Consider the following 19,744-nt stretch of genomic DNA (forward strand, 5'->3'; position numbering starts at 1 on the left):
GATATACAATACAGAGAAGTGTCACAGCACAGGAATAACGCACACGGTGATATACTATACAGAGTAGTGTCACAGCACAGGAATAACGCACACAGTGATATAAAATACAGAGAAGTGTCACAGCACAGGAATAACGCACACGGTGACATACAATACAGAGAAGTGTCACAGCACAGGAATAACGCACACGGTGACATACTATACAGAGTAGTGTCACAGCACAGGAATAACGCACACAGTGATATATTATACAGAGAAGTGTCACAGCATAGGAATAACGCACACAGTGATATACTATACAGAGAAGTGTCACAGTACAGGAATAACGCACACAGTAATATACAGAGAAGTATCACAGTACAGGAATAACGCACACAGTAATATACAGAGAAGTATCACAGTACAGGAATAATGCACACAGTGATATACTATACAGAGAAGTGTCACAGTACAGGAATAACGCACACAGTAATATACAGAGAAGTGTCACAGCACAGGAATAACGCACACGGTGATATACTATACAGAGAAGTATCACATCACAGGAATAACGCACACGGTGATATACTATACAGAGAAGTGTCACATCACAGGAATAACGCACATGGTGATATCCTATACAGAGAAGTGTCACATCACAGGAATAACGCACACGGTGATATACTATACAGAGAAGTGTCACATCACAGGAATAACGCACACGGTGATATACTATACAGAGAAGTGTCACAGTACAGGAATAACGCACACGGTGATATACAATACAGAGAAGTGTCACAGCACAGGAATAACGCACACGGTGATATACAATACAGAGAAGTGTCACAGTACAGGAATAACGCACACAGTGATATATTATACAGAGAAGTGTCACAGCATAGGAATAACGCACACAGTGATATACTATACAGAGAAGTCACAGTACAGGAATAACGCACACAGTGATATACTATACAGAGAAGTGTCACAGCACAGGAATAACGCACACGGTGATATACAATACAGAGAAGTGTCACAGCACAGGAATAACGCACACGGTGATATACAATACAGAGAAGTGTCACAGCACAGGAATAACGCACACGGTGATATACTATACAGAGTAGTGTCACAGCACAGGAATAACGCACACAGTGATATAAAATACAGAGAAGTGTCACAGCACAGGAATAACGCACACGGTGACATACAATACAGAGAAGTGTCACAGCACAGGAATAACGCACACGGTGACATACTATACAGAGTAGTGTCACAGCACAGGAATAACGCACACAGTGATATATTATACAGAGAAGTGTCACAGCATAGGAATAACGCACACAGTGATATACTATACAGAGAAGTGTCACAGTACAGGAATAACGCACACAGTAATATACAGAGAAGTATCACAGTACAGGAATAACGCACACAGTAATATACAGAGAAGTATCACAGTACAGGAATAATGCACACAGTGATATACTATACAGAGAAGTGTCACAGTACAGGAATAACGCACACAGTAATATACAGAGAAGTGTCACAGCACAGGAATAACGCACACGGTGATATACTATACAGAGAAGTATCACATCACAGGAATAACGCACACGGTGATATACTATACAGAGAAGTGTCACATCACAGGAATAACGCACATGGTGATATCCTATACAGAGAAGTGTCACATCACAGGAATAACGCACACGGTGATATACTATACAGAGAAGTGTCACATCACAGGAATAACGCACACGGTGATATACTATACAGAGAAGTGTCACAGTACAGGAATAACGCACACGGTGATATACAATACAGAGAAGTGTCACAGCACAGGAATAACGCACACGGTGATATACAATACAGAGAAGTGTCACAGTACAGGAATAACGCACACAGTGATATACTACACAGAGAAGTGTAACAGCACAGGAATAACGCACACAGTGATATACTATACAGAGAAGTGTCACATCACAGGAATAACGCACACAGTGATATACTATACAGAGAAGTGTAACAGCACAGGAATAACGCACACAGTGATATACTATACAGAGAAGTATCACATCACAGGAATAACGCACACAGTAATATACAGAGAAGTGTCACAGCACAGGAATAACGCACAGTAATATACAGAGAAGTATCACATCACAGGAATAACGCACACAGTGATATACTATACAAAGAAGTGTCACAGCACAGGAATAACGTACACAGTGATATAAAATACAGAGAAGTGTCACAGTACAGGAATAACGCACACAGTGATATACTACACAGAGAAGTGTAACAGCAGAGGAATAACGCACACAGTGATATACTATACAGAGAAGTGTAACAGCACAGGAATAACGCACACAGTGATATACTATACAGAGAAGTGTCACATCACAGGAATAACGCACACAGTGATATACTATACAGAGAAGTGTCACATCACAGGAATAACGCACACAGTGATATACTATACAGAGAAGTGTAACAGCACAGGAATAACGCACACAGTGATATACTATACAGAGAAGTATCACATCACAGGAATAACGCACACAGTAATATACAGAGAAGTGTCACAGCACAGGAATAACGCACAGTAATATACAGAGAAGTATCACATCACAGGAATAACGCACACAGTGATATACTATACAGAGAAGTGTCACAGCACAGGAATAACGTACACAGTGATATACTATACAGAGAAGTGTCACAGTACAGGAATAACGCACACAGTGATATACTACACAGAGAAGTGTAACAGCACAGGAATAACGCACACAGTGATATACTATACAGAGAAGTGTCACATCACAGGAATAACGCACACAGTGATATACTATACAGAGAAGTGTCACAGTACAGGAATAACGCACACAGTTATATACTATACAGAGAAGTGTCACAGTACAGGAATAACGCACACAGTGATATACTATACAGAGAAGTGTCACATCACAGGAATAACGCACACAGTGATATACTATACAGAGAAGTGTCACAGTACAGGAATAACGCACACAGTTATATACTATACAGAGAAGTGTCACATCACAGGAATAACGCACACAGTGATATACTATACAGAGAAGTGTCACATCACAGGAATAACGCACACAGTGATATACTATACAGAGAAGTGTCACAGTACAGGAATAACGCACACAGTAATATACAGAGAAGTGTCACAGCACAGGAATAACGTACACAGTGATATACTATACAGAGGTGACAGCGAGAGAGTAATTTTTTTTTTTTTTTTGAAGGCCTCTAAACTGTGCCAACTTCACACCCAGTGCACGAAAAAAGTGGGAGTGCCACTAAAAAAAACGTGCCCAGGATGCTTGCCAAAAACGTACCCTATTCCAAAAGGGAAAGGGGTTCCCGACTAACTCGCCCGCACAAGGACGAAAAGGTACAGAGTGGAGTTGAGTACCAACGGACAAGCTGCCGAAGCAGAAAGTCCAACACATCCTTTTCCCCTTGGGCTGCCACCACCTACGGTACTAAGAACTGACCAGTCGTCCAGTTTCTCCCTGGGCTGCCACCACCTGGGATACTCATGGACTCAGATCAAAGACCAGCGCCTGCCCCAGTCGACCCAGGGCAGGTCCCCAAAAAGACAGGAAGGAAGCCCATTACAGGCCTCACCTCCAAACGACTGTCGGGGGCTGTCACAGTACAGGGACTATAAGCCCAGAACTGAGTACACTGTGACATCACAGCATATGAAGACTGTAAGTATGATGATGTCACATGTAGCCACATCCCAGTAAGTGCTACTCTGCATTCAGTGTTTGCACTCCGCCTCTCAGGCCTCCTGATTTGTTAGCCCTGTATCAGCTGCTAGTGCCGCCCATGTCGGGGCGGTCCGTACACTTGTCTGCCCCGCCTCTCCCTCTCTGTAGTGGGCGGTCCGTACACATGTCTGCCCCGCCTCTCCCTCTCTGTAGTGGGCGGTCCGTACACATGTCTGCCCCGCCTCTCCCTCTCTGTAGTGGGCGGTCCGTACACATGTCTGCCCCGCCTCTCCCTCTCTGTAGTGGGCGGTCCGTACACATGTCTGCCCCGCCTCTCCCTCTCTGTAGTGGGCGGTCCGTACACATGTCTGCCCCGCCTCTCCCTCTCTGTAGTGGGCGGTCTGTACACATGTCTGCCCCGCCTCTCCCTCTCTGTAGTCATGGCACGGTCTCCTATCTCAGCCTGGTCTCTGTACACGACAACTCAGTATTCTATATGACCACGCCCACATGTGGTTAACGCTCTGTATGCGCCCCGCCCTTTCCTTTTTACACGTGTACGTAACTCCGCCTCCAATCCCTCAGCTCCGCCCTTGGTGTGACGTCAGACAACCAGTGGTTGGCGCGCAGGGTACAGAATGGCGGCGGTGCTGGAGCTGTTGCTGCAGGAGCGGGTCACAGTGGACGCAGTTTTGCGTTGGGTGACGCACACGACACAGGTACAGCGCCCACTAGAGGCCTCCCAGTCAGCCGTGGTATGTGCTAGAGCTTGCGGCTCTCTTATAGCTGGCTGCTAGGAGTCATTGTACGCGCCCACTGTTTACCTTCGCTTCATGCTCTGTATCACCCTATGTCTGTGACCCGTGCCCAGGAGTTCTGTGTGGAGTATTCTGTTAGCCCTGGCTAGTGAGCTTATAGTAAGTGTTATGGTGGGGGGCCATGCCTCTGTACTGCCATAACACAAGGCACGTGTCATGTCAGGGGACAGAGGAACCTCATCATAGTACTAGTGACCTGAACTGGGGCACTGAGATCTGTAATGCCCCCTCATTCCCCAGGTCCTGGGGGCAACGCTGACCTTTGCACTGTTTATAGTCATGGGGATGGTCCCTACAGCAATGCTCAGTGACTGGGGTGAGCTGTGACAGTCCGGGCCCCTCATGTTATATGTTACCCCTATAGTACACTCGTCCTCACATTGTCAGGTACACAGAACTGCAAGGGGGACCTGAGTAGTGACTAGTGATAGTCAATGGTGTCTCTTTGACGCCCAGGTATAGATGAGACCCTGCAGATGTCAGCACACCCGTTACTGTGTAATACTACAGTGGAATGGAAACTAATAGGATCACATTGTGACTGTCACACAAAAAGAAAAATCTAACCCTGCTGGAATCTGTGACACTGGTGACATTGTAGCAAAAACATTTCCGTCACAACATGAATCCATTCACTTTTATTATTCTGTGCTTTGAAAGTGCAGCCAAAATATCAATGTATCCTAAAATGTAGCAATTGCCATCTACAAACTTAACCATGATTCTGTTCATGAGAAAACCTCTTTAAGGGTCAGTTCACGCGTGAGTATTTTTTTGGACCAGAATTTGACACTGAGGCCGCCCCAGATTCCAGACCAAAAAATGGCTAGCCGCGACTGTATGCTGGTGCAGTGCATCGGCATCTAGTCGCGGCATTCCGCTCCGGATTAGGCCCAAATGAATGGGCTTAGTTGGGAGGGAGGTGTCACAAAGTCCGCAGCTGAATCAGCCTGAAGAAAGGGCATGTTGCCTCTTTTTTCCACGAGCGGGAACAAACCGCTCGCGGAAAAAGGAAATGATCAGCTCCCATTGATTTCAATGGAAGGCGGTTTTTTTAGCTTGATTCTGATGCGGATTCCACGTCAAAATCTGTCCCAAATAACCCTGTGTGAACTAGCCCTAAGGCTGTGGCGTAAACGCTGCTGCAAGAACCGCAACATTTTACAGTCCCTGCTAAGTGGATGGCATTGCAGAAAAATACCACAGTGGACACGCTGCGATTTCCAAAACCGTTGTAGCTTTGAAAATCGCAGGGTGTCAATTATATACCTAAGGAAACGCCGGTAGTTTCCCTATAGGTATAATGGAAGCAGAAACTCCGCAGATGAAACTGCTCCAGGAAAAACTGCGGTGTGTTGCTATCACGGTTTTTTCCCGCATCGCTTTTTGTTGCGGTATGCTACGTGGGGACTTAGCCTCAGGAATATAAGCCAATACTTGAGGTGTCAGGCTTACTTGCCTTTCTGCATAGAGAGCAGCTGAGCCCAGCATGCATGTTTATGGGGACAAGGGTGGAATAGCTATATTCCGAACAGGCATGTATTAGTAATAAAATGGGTGCATGTTAGCGCTCAACACAACCTTACAGCCTTATCCGGACACTTTTGAAAAAAAAATGTCTTCAGTAATTTTGATGCAAATCTATAATAAATTTATCTAAACAGACTTGTACCAAATAGACGGCACAACATAAGCCGGAATAAGTCATGGTTAACATTTAACCACATGGTATATCCTGTTTGTTTGACATAAATGTCTCCAATGGGAAAAAGCTTTCACACCATTGAACTAGTGGGTGACGCACCCCTGAAGAATATATATTTTACCCTCCATTTATCATACCTAGTACCTCTATGTAATTGTCCTTCAGTTAGTAGGAAAACTATTTACCTTAATGTGGTTATTCCATAACTTGTGCTTCATTGTTTGTTCCTTAATAGGAGAGCCACATTGATCCCACTCTTGCTTCACTTCACTTGCTTCGGAAGGACTTTGTCCCATTTTTGCTCAATTTCCTGCGGGAACAGACCAGTCAAATTCTTAGTAATGGGCCGTCTACACCTGCAAAAACTCCAAATGCAAAGACTACTGCAAATGCTAGCAGCCAAAGAACTATCCCAGAGAAGAGAACCAACAACTCCTCTGGACAGCGGGGAAGCCGAATTCAGCTTTTTGCTCAAACCCCCAATAGTTCATGTGCTTCAGATACGTGTTTTCTGTCTCCAAGCTCTGTATCCAGTGACTCTTCTTTTACCATAAGGTCAAACATGAACAAAACTAATAGTCCTAACTCCAGCTGTAGTCCTGTCCAACACCATGGTGAAAAGCGATCAGCACAAAAACCAAATCTTGGGAACTTTATGGTGCTCACTCCTGAAGGACATGCAAATAGACGAAACAGAAAAAAGAATAATACATCTAATCGTCATGCATCCAAAGACTTAAGCAGGCGCTCCTTGGAAGATGAGGCTCAAGGAGGGAACAGTTCATGGAGTATGCAAAAGAGAAAGCAAGAGTGTGCCAATAAGAGCGCGTCACCTACTAGTGTCCAGCTGAATCTTAACAACCTGGATGAGTTTCCTCCTATGGGAGCTTCCAGCGACTCTGCCAGGTAAAAAATAAAAAAATTTCTCATATACTGGGGAATAATAACGCAGTGATAATCTACGTAGTCTCATTAAAAAGCAAACATTTGTAATTTGTACTGTAAATTCCGACCAGCCATTGGCTATAGTATATGATTTTTTAACATGAAGGAAAATACTGATGGAACCCGTACATGGCTGGTGCCAATTCTGGTTTTACTTCAGGTCCATAAGTCATTTAGACCCCCTCCCCCCAGCCAACTGATTTTGGAAAAAAATACAACTCACTTTCTGGAATTTCTCAGTCCTTCTAAAGGTAGGACTGCATTATATGGCCTTGAGTGCCAAGGATGACACCGGGTACCATTCAGCAAGCCTTGGGAAAGGCTTTTGTGATGTCCTACATTGGGATTGGTTCTCATCTCTGGTCGTAACAGGGGTTGTCTCATTTTAGAATGCAGTCCCGTAGCCGATCAGCTGATCTTGCACGCTTTTTAAGGGGAGCCGTGGCCAGTCAGCCATTTTTTCCTGCAGCAGCTTTTGCAGGGTAAATCTTGAATTACAAGGCTGACATTTAACTAATGCTATCATATGCCTTTATGTAAGGATACAGAGATGCTTGATAAGATTGTTTTTGCAGTCATGTTTTTTTCTTGCTTGCAATCTGTATAGATTATTTATTATACCAAGGATTAGCTAATATATGAGCTTGTGAGCTTTATTTCTTATTTCTGGGTTGTTGTTTTTTTCAGTAAAGCGAAACCATCCCGAAGAATCAACCCAACTCCGATCAGTGATGCCCAATCCAAGTCACGGCTATGTTTTACCTCCACTCCAATTGGCCCATCCAATATGGAGCATAGTCGCACAGGAACGGATGTGTTTACCAATGTTCAGGAAGCTGTTGGAACACCTAATGCGGCAAGTTTACGTGAAGAGAGGGAAATATTGCGCAAGGAAAGGTATTGCCATCTTAGGATTTACATCAAGCACTTGCTTGATCTAAATGACAGATCTTAAGATTTTTCTGTGTTTTATAGACTTTATTTTCAACTTTGCATTATTTGATTAATTTAAATACTGTTTTCTAGGACTAAACTATTGCAGCAAACCTCATCTCCCGTTGTGTTAGATCCTGTCACTCCTACCAAACAGAGCTACGGCAGAAGCTCGAGTGTTTCTTCAGATATTGTGTCCTATGCTGATCCTGACAGAGTGTCTAGTAAAAAATATCTGAAGGTCCTTGCTGAGCTTTTTTCCACTTGCATAAAAGGTATTGTTGATGTTTTAACATCTGCCTATCCAATTAATGTAGTTTTATGGGTAATTTCCTTTACAGACATTTATGGCATGTTCACAAGATATGCCATAAATTCTGAGTAGCCTGCTGGGGGAGTAACATATCAGCCAGGGATAGAAATAGACTCGACAGGCTGATTAGAAGGGCCAGCTCTGTCCTGCGGACCCAATACAGTTGGTGGGTGACAGAAGGACACTGTCCGTGGTGAGCTCCATGCTGGAGAACAACTCCCATCCCATGTATGAGACCGTGACAACACTGGGCAGTACTGTCAGTGACCAACTGCTTCACCCCAAGTATAAGAAGGAGCGTTATCGGAGATCCTTCCTCCCAACCGCGGTCAGGCTGTATAATCTACATCAGGCTAAGTGGAGATCACTCCGCACAGAGAATTAAATGATCTGAAGTCTTTCTTTTCTTTTTAGTTGCTATGTTTCCTAGTATCTTTTTCTATCTGATATTCTGAGCTTGTATGTGTTCTTTCTTGTAATATTACTGTATTATCCATGCTGTTGTAACACACTGAATTTCCCCATGGTGGGACTATTACAGGATTATCTTACCTTACCTGTACTGTAGAACATTGCACCTGTTGTTGAAAATAGATTCCCAAACCTTGTCTTGTTCCATGAAATGGCTGTCACTTGCATACAGATCAGAATGGAGAGGTGGCTCTGGTATTTTGGTCTGCAGTTTCTATAGTTCCCATAGAGTAGAAAGATACCCCAGGTGCCAGACAGGTTGCACTTGAGGTCTCTTGCTTCTCTCCTCTCTCTCCCTGCAGCTATAAACATGGCCCTTGGATCATATTTAAAGTTAGTGGCTGAAGGAGATAACTGGGAGTTGTCCTTGCCAATCTCCACCAGTCCTGTAGAGACCACTGAGGGGCACGAGCTTATCTAGCCTTGTCAACCAGTTATCCAACCAGTGTAGATATTGGGATGTCTAGTGCATTTATTAATTCATTTAGATTTACCAAATTGTGCAGCAAAATCTTTCTCCATAACAGAATCCTCAGTGAGTTAAACAAGGTAAAATATTACTTTACAAGGAAAGCTACACCATGGTTCCCTATTGTATTTTCAATGTTCTTGAGAGCAAGTATTGTAAATATATATTTTGTTTTCCAGAAAATCTTGTGCCTAATATATTTCTGGAGTTTTTCTTTGTCCTGCAACTGCTGACATCCAGGGGACCATCCGGCACAGATGACAGGGACTGTGAGGTAGAGATCGCACGAGGTATCAAAGGTAAATAACTGCACTCCAGTGTTCTGAATGAATACTCTATAATCATAGGCATTTATACATGGTCCTGATATATAGTTTAGACTCTTTTTCATGTGTACAAAATCCTCCATTAGAAGCCTCTCTCTCAGATTCCAGCATTTATGACATAAAGAATAACGCTCCATACAGGACTATTTTTCCAGTGACAATGACAAACCCAGTTATAAGTCTGTAAGTCGCTGCTGGTGTGCCCTGGTCCACAGATCTTGCATGGGGTTTATATTAGGTGCCAAGAAACAAATGTGAACGGAGTTTAGAAGGGTTATAAAGTGACAGATCCCTCTGGGTGCCGGGATTGTTTATCTCACAAACTTCCCACGATGGCGTTTGATACTATGAATTCCATGTTTCCTTCTGAGCCAGCACAAGGAATCGCAGAGACTCCTTGCCTCTTTTCTTCCTTCCCACTCCAGGACCAGAAGGGTTGCCAGGCAGTCTGTCTTTAGTAACAGATCTGTCTCAGATGACTGGACATTTAAGCTCAAAATTGAATTAGCACTGGGTTCTGGCTTGGAAATTATTAAAACATGGTCAGATTTTCATAAAATTGTGATTGAGTGGTAATGGTGTAATATTTTACATATGTACCAAAGGTATTGTGCTTCTTTCCTCTTCATGCCATTTATGCACAACTTAAACATATATTTTCCGCTTATTTCACAGATGTCGTGGAACAGAAATTCTTCCAGAGTGTGCACAATTGTGTCTATTTTGCAGTTCTGGTCCTCGATTTTCAGTTTGTGTATGTTACTTTAATTTGTCTATGTCATTAGTAACTGGATACCTTCTGTGTTACATGTTGGAATACTGATTTTATTGACGTATAGTTAGTAGTGTTTTGGGGTTTTGTTTTTTTTTTGTCTACGAACAACCCTACTGATTCTATTACTGATCTATAGGATACTAGATAAGGATTTGATAGCAATGGGTCTGACTGCTAGGTCTCTTAGTGATCACCCATAACAAGTGTGCATGCATGACCTCCACTTCATATATTTCTATGGAACTGACATAGATTGGAGTCCCTCATTCTCATTATGGAAGGAGTCCCAGCAATCGGACCCCAGCAATCTATTGCATCTCCTATCCTGAGAATAAGGGATTTTTGTCAACACATTTGTGAAGATTGTGCTACCTGTAGTAATATTATTGTATTGAAAAAAATACCTCAGCCCTGAAAGACAATTTGGCCAGCGTACGATAAAATAAAGGAGTTTTTCAAGATTCATGTGAATCTGTTCAGAAATGGATCTGGCATATGTCAATCCTACTTTATAAGGAGAAGCCAGTATGCTAGTGTAAATTGACTATAACATTGTAGTGTATGTACTGGATCACTAGATGACAAGCTGTGTTGTCCTGTCTCGTCTGGTATATAAGTGCCGTGATCAGACTGCTATTTTCCAGAATGCTAACCCAGGTATTGCTTATGCAGTCTAATAGACAAATGGTCAACATCAAGGAATCCTATATGCATCCTTCCAGAAATAAGCTTTCTCTCATTTATAAAGAATGTAACGAATCCTTTGTATTTCTAGATTGTAGATTTTATTTAGTATGTTGTTTACAAAAGAAAACCTAAGCTTGCATCTTCAAAAAAAACTGTAGAGTGAACCTGTTTCTCCTGGTTGTGTCTGTGCATCATATGCAGGGTTATTTCACTTTTGGATAAAAGCACCTTGAAGCTCCTTGCAGAGAATGAACGTATTGGGGCCTTTTCTCCTGCCTTGCAAGAGCGACTCCTAGAAGCACACAGGAACAGTACAGGGAAGGTAAATTATTATTTATTTTTATCTTCTCTTATAAAGATGATGGTATATGGTTAGGATATACAAATCATATTTGTGGGGGTCTGCCTTTTTGGGTTCCTTTCAGGTCTGAGAGCGTAGGGGCTGCTCCTTTTTTTCTATGGATTCTTCCTGTAATGCACGCACTTCATTTAATATTCTACCTATTATAAATATCAATATACTGAATGGATTCCAGGTAACAAGACCACGCATTCTGTGAATATTTTATGTAGTATTGTGCACTGCGACCTTGGGTTCTGGCAAACAAGAAATGGTGCCATTGGTTGGAAACGTATTCTTTTTTCCTTTCTAGTAGTTGCAATAAATCTCCCATATTGTGCAGCAGATGAAAAAGCTGTCTCATTTTTCAGGTATCCCTTCTGCTTCCATCAACTCTGCATTCAGTGTCTTTTCAGCCAGAAACTGATAACCGTTCTAATTTTCCAAGCGATCGATCATTCCATATCTTCAAAAAGCAAAGGTAAATTTTTTTTCATGCACGTTAAATATAGACAATTTTGTTGTTCTTCCTGCGTACAGGGGTTCGGTTTCCTTTTGCTTTAGTGGTTTATCTTTGTATTTATACAAATTCAGAAGATTTAGATCCTGTGTAACTGAGCTATTTCTGGCATAGCTGCAGTGCGGTGTATTTCTGTTTCTTCGTTATACCCATTAATAATTGATCAATTTATATTTCAGGGATATTTTCTATGAGCTGCTACGTGAGTGGGAAGATTGCCATGAGAACACAGACTGGGATTTTGAGCATGGTCTTGGCAATAAGATAAGGTATATAGTACCAAAACAGTTTTTTCCATCCCTGCACCCCTCACCTGGCTTCTTTCATGTATACTGCCCTCATATCCCTACAATCTTGCTTCTGCTCGCTCCTGACCACATTCTATCTTGACTTTTATATTTCTCTTTCTCTGCGCTGTGCTATCAATCCCATGATGTCTCAGCACAGCATCACATGGACAGCTAGAAGATTGTATTATCACTGCTGCTAGTGGGCACTGGAATTATTCTTTTCTTTAAATATTCTCTTAAATAATCAAAGAAGCCAAAAATATAAAGGAAGGCTACATTGTCATCTCCTTGTCATCAGCAGTAGCTGGTGATAGCAGATTTTGTCCCCCAGTTGATAGCCTGTGTGGTACAATCCATGATGTTTGAATCTTAGGAAAGGTCTGTCGTCTGAGATGGTGACACCCCCCTGCCCCTTGGGAGAACAGAACGTCATCTTATTCTCAGGGGGTCACTCTGAGATGACATAACTCTAAATTTTCAGATAGAGTGCCCCTTTAAGGCAATCAGGACACTGGCTAGGTTATGTCGCATTCATTAAAATTCCTGCTAATTGCTGCTTTCCCCTTATCGCTAGGACATGCCATCACTTACTGATCATTGGGGTTCCAATTTTTAGAACCCCTAACAAACCTGAATATGATAGATTCACAGATTGTTTCATTGTGTAGGAAACTACTACACAGCCACTTTCAATACAGGATGCTGGGTTCACTGCTGTGCTGGAAATACGTCAGGAGGACCCCACTGTCTTTTTTTTTCTTTTTTTTTTTCCCCCTGTGATCAGCAGGAGTCTCAGAATTAGAGCAGCCACTGATCAGAATGCTAAGGAATATCCTAGTGATTTGCGTTACATTATTAGATGGGAATACGATCTGAAGGAAGACATTGACACTTGTTTGTTTTCTTTCAGGGCTATGATGTTCAACCTCTCTGTAGCTTGTAACCACAGTCACTTTGCAAGACTCTTCCAGCGGCAGCTTGTTCAGGTAAAGAGTGTATGTTACTCAGGATTTGGGTGTGCATATTAATGCATCTGGGACTAGTTGTCCAATTATTTATGCTTAAATGGTCATATTAAGTTAGGGGGTTACTTTTTTCTTTATTGTACCGTAATTTTTGAATTTTATAAAGTGACAAGAAAAACTGCAAAGATACAGAAAAAAAATAACCTAACAAGCGCCATCCAAGAACAGGTACAAATATATAACAACGTAAGCAATAAACATGAACCACAAAGGACATGGGGGAGACACCATAAAGAGGAGATAAGGGATGGGGAAGAAAAATCAGAGACTTTGCAGGATACAAAATGTATCTTAGGGGAACCAAACAATTGGAATGATTCCACCGTGGTGTTGAGGGTGGCAGTCAAGAATTCTAGGTTGTGGACGTTCTTCATACCAGCAATAAGAGCAGGCCTTGTAGGGGGAATGCACACTCTTCCAGTGTAGGGCTACAAGCATTTTAGCATAAGTATAGAAATAACTTGGATGTCGTCTTTTTTTTTCTTTTCTTTTTTTTTTTATGGTCAAGATGTCTAGGTGGTAAGTTGAACAAATAAGTGGGTCTAATGGGACACCCTATATAAAGAGAGCATCTGTTAGGTCTTTGACTTCAAATCCAAAATGGTGGATTAAGGGCCAGTCTCAGTAGATGTGCTGCCATTGTATCCAGCGCTGAATGACATCTTCACAGATGGAGGGGAGACTGGGGTTAAAGGGGTTAAAATTTTATTGTCTGCATAAGAAAAAGTTGTACAACTTTCTAGTATACTTTCTGTATCAATTCCTCCTGGTTTTCTAGATCTCGTCTTGCTGTCATTCATTCTGTTAATAACTCAATGGATCTAGAGCAACCGGAATTAATTTAGACTCCAAGAGTGGATGCCCCCCAGAAACAAGGATAAAAAATAACCTTTATTAGATAAATTAAAATAAACGGTAAAAGGACGGTTGTTAGCCTCCAAAAAAGCCCAATGTGAACAATAAATCCACCTGCTGATATTCAACAGCCCCTAATAAAGTGGTATATAAACCTATACAGAGTCCATTGTGTGTGGTTTTTACACAAGTGATCAAGTAACCCATATAGATTGCTACTGTGTTAGGGGAGTAAAGATAAATATCCAATTTCGTGTAATTGACATTCCTCCCTTTAAACTACACAGGATGCAACTGTTACTTTATTTCAATACTAGGTCTGCAGTCAATAACCAACTATTCAACAACCCACTAACTGCCAAAGACCAATAGCACTCCCCATCCAGGTCCTATTGAGCATATAGTCTTTAACTGTCTAATGGCAGGTCTAATGCTGGGATTAGGGGCTGGTGGACAAGAAATTAGAAAAAGCGGGCTCTAAAAATGCCATCAATGATAGCGTGCAGGAATGGTAGAGTGAGTCTGATATTGCTCTACCTATGGCAGTAACCACGTCTCAACGCGTTTCGTTACCCTAACATAACTCATCAGGAGACTGTTTAGTTAATTTTAACCTGCCTAGATATCATATAGTTTTAGCTACACCCTGTTTGTGGTGTGCGGTCAAAACCGCATTTCCCGAGACCCAGAAGGTAGGTCCCAGTACTTGGCCTCCAACCAATTATTGACCCATTAAATAGCAATAAAATACTACAAAAGGAATGGCTACAAAAGGAAAGGGAAGTATATAGGAAGTTCTTATACTACTTCCTTCTGTTCTGTTTCCGCAATGTGGGGCCTTGGCCTTAAAGAAGAATTAGACCATAGAGTTTTGTGAATAAAGTATAACACATAACCTGGTTAGGTCCTAGAAGGGGGTGGGGGGCTGCCTAGAATGGGATATAGTGTAAGTGGGTTACTCAGTAGTGAAAGATATGTGGTACCGCTAGTAAACTTGTGTACTAAAGAGTATATATCGATCTGCTCAGCTCCTCCTGTTCTATTATAACTGCTTCCTGGAGATTGAGTTGTGTGTTAATGTGACCCTTTCCCTTTAAGAACAGAAAATTGAGTGACAGGTTTACAGTAAGTAGTATTAGGTCAAGTGACACAATAAAGTCCATTAATGTTATATTTCATTTTAATTTTTTCAGTTGTGTAAAGGACCCACTGGAGGGATGGGAGGTGTTAGCAGTGGTGATAATTCTGACCAAGATGTACTCAACAAGCTTGGGTCAGATAACCTTAACAGACTGAAGCGTCTACAAGAGAGATTTGTTACTCCTCAGAGTGTTGGTGGCCCTTGTCCTCCTCCTTCCTTTCCTGGGTACCAGGAGTTCTTCAGAGACTTCATTCTGAGTGCTGGAAAGTGAGTATTGTTGAAATGTTTCATACAACAAAAGGAATTCTTTATCTACCATTCTATATTGTTAAATTTGTGGGTTTTAGGTTGTTGAGAGCAAGCTGAAGTAGATATGTGATTTCTTTGTGGTTTTCACCTAAATATCAAAATTGCAGTTAAATAATAATCCTGCAGAAACTATGAAAAATTAGTCAGCTGATAGTGACAATAAAATGGATTACTAAAAGGACACTCAGTCACGCGAGACTATATATTTATATGGTTAGATTTAGAATTATTGGGCAGTTTGATGCCAGTATTTGACTAGTGTTTGTTTTGCTGATGCAGTTACCAGTTTAATCAGCACCTAATGGATAGTCTGTGCCAAGAAATACAAGAGCTGGATGCCAATTCCATCATGGGACATGAGGCAACAGATGTGGAGTCGGAGATGGAGGAACAGGTAATAAATTATTTGAGTTCTTTCTACACTGCAGTTCCTTCTAGAACACTCCTGATGTTTATTTTACAACACATCCACCCTATAGAGACTGAATTAAGGGCAGTTTGAGTGAAATTTGGCACGGTTTACATTTCGTGATTGGATGGAATAGTGTAGAAGGCTTATGTTAAGTAATAGATAAATAAGAATACACACACTCTTGCATTGTGTGTGTGTGTGTATATATATATATATATATATATATATATATATATATATATATATATTATACACACTCTAGCGTCTGCCAGCGACTTCGTGTGCGGGTTGTTGTTGGCGATGAGCCGCTAATAATTAGCCAAATGTGGTTGGTGGTGATCCGCCTGCATCCGTACGCACATCCGTATGGAGAGCAGAGCAGTCTGTGGTACCTCGCTGCCTGAGCCCGGCTGCATCGGCAATTGTGTGTTAGACACGGCTGAATGGCTGTCTGTTGATGAAATTTGAAACCGTTTGCCCCCCCCCCCCCCATCACACTCCGAAGACCACATGCCCCTGTGTTACGCACACAAACTGGTAGCGCGCCACCTCAGCTCTGCTACATCTGCTGATTTTAGAATACAGGCTTGTGTTGTGTGAGAGTGTCTGAGCAGCTTGTGTGTTAGACACGGCTGAACAGATGTTGCTGAAATGTACAACAGTTCTCCCCCATCCGAGGCAGAAGAACAGATTCCAAATTAGCGTGCATCTCCGCCCACCACATAGCATGAGCCTATGGGACAGCTGAAGGTCCTGTGATGTCATCAAAGGTCCTCAAACATAGTGTGTGTGTAAATTTGTGCTTAACAGTCATGTAGTGACGTCATTTACCACGATAAAAAGTAGCCTCTATTTTAATCGGGGTTCCTATCTATGTATTTGCCAAATTTCAGCCAAATCTGTTCAGCTGTTTTTGCGTGATTGAGGAACAAACATACAGGAAGGATAGGATATTTATTTTAATATAAACCTTTATTGCCTGTGAGGCTTCTTAACACACAAGTACACGAATCAATATACGTTGATGTCAAAGCACCCCAAATGTACAGTGTATATCAGTTATGAAACATTTCATAAGAGAACTTGAGTGGATCATGAAAGTTGTGCACAGTAGAGATTGTAGGCCTTGACAATTAGACCCAGCAGTTATTAAGGGGTTAAAGAGGTTGTCCAACATTAAAAACATATTCTTTTGTTCTCTATGTTTTTTCTCTCCAAGATAGCATGCCATGTATGATTTATTTATAGGAGTCAATCAGCAGGCATGGACTAAGATGTTAAAAAGATTAAAAAGAAAAATTTCACAATTTCTTCCTACTCTATATACAGTATAAGATAAGATAAGATATTCCTTTAATAGTCCCACAATGGGGAAATTTCAGTGATACAGTTTCATAGATGGTACAGTAGTATATAAGAAGAGAGAAACACATAGAAGCTCATGGCAGATAGAGAAATCCTAGGAATCATAGCAACTAAAAAAGAAAGAAACACAGACACACTGCAGGATCATTTAGTTCTCTGTGCAGATTGATGTTAATAATAATAATTATAATAATAATAATAATAATACAGCCAACTTGGTTGTAGGACACGAGGAGGGGGGTCACAGCATGTGGATATAACAAGCAGAAATTTTTTGCAGAGGTGGGGGGCATATGCAGCTATCATGATAACATGTGGCAGTTCCTTTGGTAGGTGGTGAGATCTCCTGCTCACAGCTGATAGTTCGGTATCTTGCATCAGCACTATTGTCCTTTTAACCACAAAAAATGCCCCAAATGTCCTTCATCACAAGCCCTCCTCCTCCTCCTTACCACAGTGTTCTACTGCCCCAAGGAAGTCAGAGACCATCCAGGTATACATGGTGCTGCTCTCTTGCCAAGCTTCCATAACTCTTGGGGTAGGTGGGTGATGGTTCCCAGGCTGTAACAGTGTCCCACGTGTCCACAGTAATAGAAAGAAATACCAGTCAGCTGTAGCATCTTCACACATCAGCAATTGACGCCAGAAATCATCTCCTTGAACGAAGAAGTCCGCATTTCCATGTAGGTTTCTCTTCCATGCCGCATGTTGAGCCATGCTGTCCTAGCTGAGGGGATGGTAACAGGCACATGTGGAAACCAGCTGAACCAGGTCTTGAGTCCATGCTTTACAATGGAAACAAAAGGAACAAAAAACTCCACAGGGTCTTCCATTCGATTTATAGTTGCTAAATTCATAGTGCTAGATTGCTTGGTTACCGGATTCTTGAAGATATAGAGAAAAAGAGTGAAAAAGGAAAGAAAAAGTTTGCTCCCAGCTTGGAGCACTGCATCAAAGGCAGCCAGCCTCTCAGGGGGCGACGCCAAAAAAAAAAGTCTAATATACTGCCACAGGTGCCTATGAGGGAGCGTCCGAGATTGTATGAGATTAAAAAGACAGGCTTCATTAAAGCAAGAAAAAAAGTTACATTAGTAGTTGAATATTTGGTTGTTTTGTGTGTTTTAGGATGAAAAAGCGCGTTTTGCTTCCATCCTGATGACTCTGCGACTGTTGGCAAAGTTTCTGGGGTTTGTGACTTTCTTACCCTATAGAAGCGCCGAATCTCTTTCTAGTGAATTAGTGGAATCTGCGGTTTCATTACGGAGTCAGGTAATACATCTGAGAGTTGGGCCTAATGCAGAATGCCACTTCTTCTTTGCCTTGTAAACATACTGATATCTCATTGCTATGGGCAATGCTATTGTTAATGCGTGAGGTCTTTGAGCTGTGTTTTCTATTAAGTTTCTTTGCTCTACCCTTTGATTGTACTTCCATGAGTCTTCTTAGTTTGAGACATTTCCTGACCATTTCTGTTCCTCCCCAGACCCTCCCAATGTTAGATGTCTTGCAGTTGCTCAGACGCTCCATACAGGACCATCGCACGGTGCTGACCATTCCTTGGGCAGTAGAATATCTGTCATTGGTGGATTGTGTTGCCCCATACCTCGACTATTACAGAAAAGTTTTCTGCATTTTACTCCATCTGTACAGGTGATAAGAACAGTAGCGTAATATATTGCAATATACAATCTATTCTAGGAGTTGTTCACACCTTATGATGATGTGTCTAAAACGGCAGTGAATACTAGATATAACTGGTATATAATTTTGTGTGTTTATAGTTACATTAGTATAGTAAAGTGAAGAGGCAATAGTGCTCACCTCAACATGGCAGCCTCTACAATCCGGTGTTCTTTGGTGGTCATGAGTGTCAGACCCCAATGTATTATCCTAAAAGTTCCTGTAGGTGCAATATGTTGGTGCCTGATAATTTTGTCTATATGTTCATCAAGTTCTGCCAATGGAGGAGAGTGGAAGTGGATGAAGTGATTTTAGTTCCACTCTTGATCCAGATGAAGGCAGGGAAACCTAAAGACAGTCTTCCCTGAAATGGAATAAAATATTTCAATTTTCTATTTTTTGTTGGTACTTGAAGGCGTTCCTTGTGTATGAGGTAACCTAAGGCTATTACATTAGTTTATAGCTCAGAGTTCACACTGTATAGTTTTATGCCAGTGCTTGTGCTGTCAAAGCAGTTGACTGATTATTTTTTTGTTTTCAAGGAATAAATTTGTCCTGACAGATGAGAAAGAGATGAGTTTCTTGAACAAGCTGCTGCTTCTTGCGGTTCTGGGCTGGCTTTTCCAGGTATCAT

General features: G+C 41.8%; 1 protein-coding gene across 1 annotated transcript in view; it reads left to right on the forward strand.

The window, feature by feature from the left end:
* Window positions 1-4,365: 4,365 nt before the first annotated feature.
* Window positions 4,366-19,744, forward strand: part of CDAN1 (codanin 1) — a 30,239-nt gene continuing 14,860 nt past the window's right edge. The window contains exons 1-15 of the mRNA XM_075282818.1: window positions 4,366-4,450; window positions 6,490-7,160; window positions 7,887-8,096; window positions 8,226-8,407; window positions 9,565-9,684; window positions 10,387-10,465; window positions 11,375-11,495; window positions 11,885-11,994; window positions 12,213-12,302; window positions 13,234-13,309; window positions 15,397-15,611; window positions 15,933-16,047; window positions 18,556-18,699; window positions 18,914-19,080; window positions 19,653-19,737. Coding sequence (XP_075138919.1) covers window positions 4,370-4,450; window positions 6,490-7,160; window positions 7,887-8,096; window positions 8,226-8,407; window positions 9,565-9,684; window positions 10,387-10,465; window positions 11,375-11,495; window positions 11,885-11,994; window positions 12,213-12,302; window positions 13,234-13,309; window positions 15,397-15,611; window positions 15,933-16,047; window positions 18,556-18,699; window positions 18,914-19,080; window positions 19,653-19,737 — 2,466 coding nt within the window. The 5' untranslated portion in view covers window positions 4,366-4,369. The remainder of the gene's footprint in view (window positions 4,451-6,489; window positions 7,161-7,886; window positions 8,097-8,225; window positions 8,408-9,564; window positions 9,685-10,386; window positions 10,466-11,374; window positions 11,496-11,884; window positions 11,995-12,212; window positions 12,303-13,233; window positions 13,310-15,396; window positions 15,612-15,932; window positions 16,048-18,555; window positions 18,700-18,913; window positions 19,081-19,652; window positions 19,738-19,744) is intronic.

The sequence above is a fragment of the Leptodactylus fuscus genome, chromosome 7, assembly GCF_031893055.1.
Source record: "Leptodactylus fuscus isolate aLepFus1 chromosome 7, aLepFus1.hap2, whole genome shotgun sequence".
In the NCBI taxonomy this organism is placed as follows: Eukaryota; Metazoa; Chordata; class Amphibia; order Anura; family Leptodactylidae; genus Leptodactylus; species Leptodactylus fuscus.